General features: G+C 34.6%; 1 protein-coding gene across 1 annotated transcript; it reads right to left on the bottom strand.

Annotated features, from left to right (window-relative positions):
• Positions 1 to 4,275: 4,275 nt before the first annotated feature.
• On the bottom strand, positions 4,276 to 5,217 carry LOC100739499 (olfactory receptor 8K3-like). Its single transcript, XM_003480960.2, has one exon. The coding sequence runs from the start codon at positions 5,215 to 5,217 to the stop codon at positions 4,276 to 4,278; it is 942 nt and encodes a 313-aa protein (XP_003481008.2).
• Positions 5,218 to 6,915: the final 1,698 nt, after the last annotated feature.

The following is a 6,915-nucleotide window of genomic DNA, read 5'->3' as shown; positions in this document are numbered from 1 at the left end:
GTTTTCTGTATTTTACTGTCTTTGTTAACTACTTATATCACAAGATACAGCCTGAGGTATTTAAAACTAATGAGAAAGTGTTTAAATTAGTTAAAAAATTTTACATTTGCTAGTTCATACTTCACAATGAAGACACAGTCAATATACTAGCAAAAATGATTGGATTTAAAACAAGAAAAGGAATCATATTTTCTATGGACAACAAAAACTATAAAATTCCTTTAAAAGTAGTTGTCTTTGCATTTACATTTTGCAACACATTGGGCATGAAAAATAGTTTGATATAATTGATTTTTAAAGAAATGTGATGTTCATTTATGTAAATTCCATAAAAGTGTAATTCAAATATATTAACTATTTTTATCATTGTAATGGTGATAATAGTTCATAGCAGTAATATGCTTAATTCAAGTATTACACTTTGATTTATATATTTATATGTATATTCATATACAAAGGATTAAAATTTAAAAAAAAATCAATGATTAATGAAAGAAAACCAGTTTGCCCCAGTTCTCTTTAGGTAACTTCCATTGCCATTCATTGCCACTGAATGGTCTAGATTTTTTTTTCCCATCTGTATTTTAGTAAATAGAGATTATACACATAAACAGTAAAAACAGCAACTGATATGCTAATGCATGCTATCAAATGCGTGTTCGTAGTTGGAAGTGCTTGTATTTGTTCTGTAGAACTAATGATTCAGTGAGAAAACAACATTTGTGACTTTGGCTACATTTAAGCAGAGAGTAATGTGATTGAGAATGTTAATGCACACACAGAACTAAATGCGAAAATATTTATAGTTAATAAACTTTGACTTTACAATGATTAAGTAGAAATCCTATTTTTTCTTTAGATTTTTACAGTACTGGGAATTCAGATTTAGAACATAAGTTAAGAAAATGAGTGAGAATTTCTTTGGCAGGTAACATTTGCCTACTCTGAATTGTTCGAGCTTAGTTAAATGGATCAGTCAATAACACTGTAAACCAGCTATAATGGAAAAAAAGAAAAATCATAAAAAAATTCAGTCACAAGAGAAAAAAATAAAGAAGAGTTTTGCACAGAACACTTTGTAGTGATATTCAAAGAAAACCTTGATATAAATAATCAAATTGGTAGCTCTTTGTTTCTATTTCATTAATTTTTAAAATATTTTTGAGGAGTTTCCATTGTGGCGTAGTGGTTAACGAATCCGACTAGGAACCATGAGGTTGCGGGTTCGGTCCCTGGCCTTGCTCAGTGGGTTAAGGATCTGGCATTGCCGTGAGCTGTGGTGTAGGTCTTAGATGCGGCTCGGATCTCTTGCTGCTGTGGCTCTGGCGTAGGCTGATGACTACAGCTCCGATTGGACCCCTAGCCTTGGAATCTCCATATGCCGCGAGAGTGGCCCTAGAAAAGGCAAAAAGACAAAAATAAATAAATAAATAAATAAATAAATAAATAAAATATTCTTCAAACTTCAAATCCTTTGTTAGTTGATGTGCATTAGAAATGTTTTCCCTGGAGTTCTCACCGTGGCACAGTGGTTAACAAATCCGACTAGGAACCATGAGGTTGCGGGTTCGGTCCCTGCCCTTGCTCAGTGGGTTAACAATCCGGCGTTGCTGTGAGCTGTGGTGTAGGTTGCAGACACGGCTCGGATCCCGCGTTGCTGTGGCTCTGGCGTAGGCCAGCAGCTAAAGCTCCGTTTTGACCCCTAGCCTGGGAACCTCCATATGCCATGGGAGCTGCTCAAAGAAATAGCAAAAAGACAAAAAAAAGAAAGAAATGTTTCCCCCATCTTGGGTTGTCCTGTATTTATTTATTTCCTTTCTGACAATAAAAATTTGCAATTTCAGCATAAATAAGTTTATCATTTTTTCTTTTACAATTAGAGTTTTCTGACCTGAGTCTAATAAAGAGGTATTTTCTCACCTAAAAAAATTGTTTCCCCTCCTTCTCTTCCAAGTGAACAGCCAACTATAAAAGCACCATTTATTGAAAAGACCAGCTGTTTTTACTATTTTGTACCAATTCTTCATATTTCAAGGATTCATATACATCTAAATAAAAGATTCTAATTCAATGAATCTGCTGTTCTGTTGAACTATTTTTTATTCCTGTGCCAATATTACCCTGTATCAAATATTCTACCTAATGTATCTTGGTATCTATGTAAACTGGTACTTCTCCCTTGGTCAAAGTTTTAAGAAGGATTTAGCTACTCTTGACCCCTTATATTTTCCATGTATATATTATAATCAATGCATCTTACTAGAAAGAATTCATTTCTAATACATGAATGTAACTGAAATACATTTAAGCCTGCCTTTCACAGATATGGTCCACGTCTCTAATCTACTTCCAGTTCCAAAGATGTCTCATTGTGAAGAACCTAAAATACATTTGAATTTTAAAAAATTATGAATTTGCCAAAATCCGCATTGGTCAACAAAGCTTTGCAGGTTTTCAGTTATTGATATGGGCAAACTGATGACAAGCATCTGTGTCAGATTAGGCAAACACCTCTAGGAAAATAATGATTGGAGATTCTCTATTATTTTGAAAAAAATATTTGTCAGTTGCAATTTAGTTCATATAAAAATTGTTTTTAAAGGGAGTTCCCATCGTGGCTCAGTGGTTAACAAATCTGACTAGGAACCTTGAGGTTGCAGGTTCTATCCCTGCCCTTTCTCAGTGGATTAAGGATCCGGCATTGTCGTGAGCTGTGGTGTAGGTTGCAGACGGGGCTTGGATCCTGTGCTGCTGTGGTTCTGGCGTCGGCTGGTGGCTACAGCTCCGATTCGACCCCTAGCCTGGGAACCTCCATATGCCCCGGGAGTGGCCCAAGAAATGGAAAAAACACACAAAAAATTGTTTTTACAGTTAACTGATGACCTAAAGTAGGATTTTAAAAATTTCATAACTTGTTGCAGTTCACCAGCTAGACCATTGCCCCACAAGAACTTAGAATTCCCTACATGGAAGGGGAATTTTTATTTAAAGATATGTTTATATGAGTTCCCATCATGGCTCAGCAGAAATGAATTTGATCAGAATCCATGAGGATGCAGGTTTGATCCCTGGTCTTGCTAAGTGGGTTAACGATCCGGCATTGCTTTGAGCTGTGGTGTAGGTCGCAGATGCAGCTTGGATCCTGCATTGCTGTGGCTGTGGTGTAGGTCAGCGGCTACAGCTCCAATCTGTTTTTATTATTCTGATTAATATACTACATAACAAACCATCCCACTATTTAGTATATTAAAAATAACAACAGCTTTTGTTTTTGGCTCACAGAGGTTGTGTTCAGTTAACAATTCAGGTAGGATTCAGTTAAGCAATTCTCTTTGGTTCACAATTTGGGATTAATGCCATTTAATCTGACCTTGGAATTTATGGATTTTCATTGTCTAGGCAATTGGAAAATGGAGAGGTAAAATGGTTTGCATATCATCCACTTATATATAAACAATTAACCAAGTATTAACAGGAAGAAGCCCTATGCCTATACCAGAGATGGTGGCTAAATGAACAGGCAAAAATGACAAGCATAAGAAAAGTCAGCAAAGCCCTTACTGTTATTAGCAAAATTTTTTAAATGAAACCTGTAAGAGAGGTAAAAGAAAAGCTATGCAAAAAGAAAGATTTAAAAAATTAAGATTAGTTATAATAATTAAATTATGTTTTAGAGAAAATTTCCATGGTTTTTCTCCTGCTGGTAAAACAACAAAAGTTTCTTTACAAAGAAATCTGGTACTGTCAATATCTATCTATCTATCTATCTATCTATCTATCTATCTATCTATCAACTATCTTTTTTTTTTTCATTTTTGGCTGCACCCACAACATATGGAAGTTCCCAGGCCAAGGATTCAGTCCAAGCTGGAGCTGCCACACATGGAGGAATAATGAATTTTATTCTAATAGCTGAGAATAAAAAACAATCATGTGAACTCCTCTTCCATATCTAGTATTCTTCGTCACTCCCACACTATATACCTACCCTCTTTACAAGCATTTATTGTCAATAGTGTATTCTATTCACATAACATATTCTAAGGTATTATACTATTTACTTAATTATTTATAATCCATCTCTCCCTCTTGAGAAAGGCAGATTTTTTTTTTTTCCTGCTTTGTGTTGTCATGTAAGTACAGCACATAGAGTCAAGGAAGACAATTTATAAATACATGTTGAATTTATTTGTGCTTTTTATTCCTTTTAGAGATACACAGAGAAAAGCTGGAAGCCCAGAATGCAATTTATAGGAATCATATTGTACATAAGCTTTAGGAGAAAAAGTTGCATAGTTTTTTCCACATCCTTTGTATGGCACAATTTACGTCTTTGTTTCTCAAGCTATATATCAAGGAATTTAACATGGGGATAATGAGGGTGTAAAATATAGAAGCCACTTTATCAGTGTCAAAGGAATGGCTGGACTCTGGTTGCACATACATAAATATCAGAGTCCCATAGAACACGGTGACCACTGTCAGGTGGGATCCACAGGTTGAAAAAGCCTTGTGCCTACCTTCAGCAGAGTTCATCCTGAGAATGGCTTCAAGAATAAATAGGTAAGACACAAGCACTATCAGGAGGGATGAAATCAAATTAAAACCTGCGGAGATCAGAATGATGAGTTCAACTTCATGTGTATTTGAGCAGAGCAAGGACAACAAAGGGAAGATGTCACAGTAGAAATGCCTGATGACACCATAGCCACAGAAGGATAAATTAAATATCTTTATACTGATGAGAAGAGACACAAATGTGCTATAGAGATAGGGGATTGCCACCAGCACCCAACATACCTTTTGTGACATGATAACTGGGTAGAGCAGAGGGTGACAGATGGCCACATAGCGGTCATAGGACATTGCAGATAGAATAAAATGTTCACTAATAATGAACACAATAAAGAATGCTAGTTGTGTAGCACAAGAATAATAGGGGATTGCATTTCGATCCACAACAAAATTTACTAACATTTTGGGTCCTACTGTTGTGGAACAACCAAGGTCAGTAAAAGCCAAGTGTCTAACAAAGAAGTACATGGGTGTTTGGAGCCTGGCATCCACCTTGGTGAGGATGACCATGCCCAAGTTGCCCACCACTAAGATCACATAGATGAGGAGAAACAGCCCAAATAATGGAGCCTGCAGCTCAGGGCGGTCTGTGATTCCCATAAGGATGAATTCATTTAGTGTGGTTAGATTTTCTGTTTCCATGCTGGTTGTTAGAGCACCTCTTCTGGATAGAAAAAATAGCAAGAGCATTAGTCAATAGCTTCTATGTATTATCATCTGGGAGGCTTTAATTAGCAAAGTTAGTATACATTAGATATATCTAAACTTCCCAATTTAAGGTATTTGAAAATAAACCCATATTCTACATATAATAATATACATAAATAAAGATAGAGACAGAGACACTTTCTGGTTCTCAAATGGAAGTTATTTCACTAACCAAAGAACATTTGTCAATGTTTAGAAGGCATGCTTGTCGCAACTGGGAGTGGGGAGATACTTCCAGATAGTGATTAGAGGTCAATTATGCTTCTAAACATCTTACAATGTTCCATATCAGTTTGAAATCTCAATCATGCAAAGGTTGAAAAACTACAATTGTATAGCTAGATGGTAGATAAACAAGTAACATAGATACATAGATAGATGTAGATACATATAGAGGTATGGATACAGATATATAGACACAGATATCTAAAAGGAAAAAGTTAAAAAATTGGGGTCACTTACATATAATGTGCTATTATTGTTAGTTTTCTATTAGTCATTTATATAATTGCAATCACATAGTGACATGAATAAATCACATTTAATAAAATGACAATATATCAATTATATAATAAAGTTTATTATACAATTAAATAATGATTATAATAATATTTAAGGCCAGAAATTTCAAAAAATTATAGAACCCACTGGTTTAACACATAGTTCTGTAAAGTCCTATATACTGGTGATACAGGCTGAAGAAGTTCATATACTTGACAGATAATAGGTATATAAATAAGAACACAATAATGAGTTTCAGTGAGTATTATTAGTCTTTATGTAAAGAAATATATGAGACTTACTATAGACAGATGTTAGATTGATAGATTCAAACATACATACATACAAAGATAACACAGATACATGGGATCTCTGCTTTAATTACCATCTCCCTTTATGGTATTTAAAAAGGGTTACTTTGGCAAATAATATAACTTATGTGGAACTCTTTATTCTCATATGCAAAACCAGTCCATACATACAGGACTGGGTAAATGAAGATTAGATGATTCTATGTGTCTGTACTACCTTGAAGTCGAGTATGTAGGAGTTTTAATTTTAATTTTTTAATGGTGATAATAATGTATCTTAAAGAGCGTTTATTAATGTATTTGTGTGTAAATTCTTCTGCACTGTGATATTCCTTCTTTGTCAAGGCTCTGATGATGAAGAGTTGACAGTTAAGGGAAGGAGGACAGAAGGCATGTAACTAACTACAAGCCCTGTTCTTCCCCCTTCTCTGGGCCTAAAACGGGGGCATAGGAGTGCAATTATTTTGGATTATTTATCTTCTCAATTTCTTAGCTATTTTAATAAGATATAAATATGTTTATTCTGACACAAATATTCTCAAATATTAATCTTAAAATGCATCAGGGCATATTCACTTTAATTGATGTATACTAACTTGTATGTAGCAATCAAGTGCACTTCATCATGCAAGAATCCAGGAGAATAGAAGAAATCTGAGCAAACTGGAACAAAGGGGAGTTATTGGCATTGTTGAATATATGAATATGTGAATGTCATAAAAACTTCCTTTGGATAAAGCTATATCATACTTTTTAAAAATGGTTAAAGTCTCTATGTTACATGATACTATAGAGGTGAAAGAAAATACAATAAAGAAAG

The sequence above is a fragment of the Sus scrofa genome, unplaced genomic scaffold (genome assembly GCF_000003025.6).
Source record: "Sus scrofa isolate TJ Tabasco breed Duroc unplaced genomic scaffold, Sscrofa11.1 Contig53, whole genome shotgun sequence".
In the NCBI taxonomy this organism is placed as follows: domain Eukaryota; kingdom Metazoa; phylum Chordata; class Mammalia; order Artiodactyla; family Suidae; genus Sus; species Sus scrofa.
This window is presented reverse-complemented; position numbering and strand designations above follow the sequence as displayed.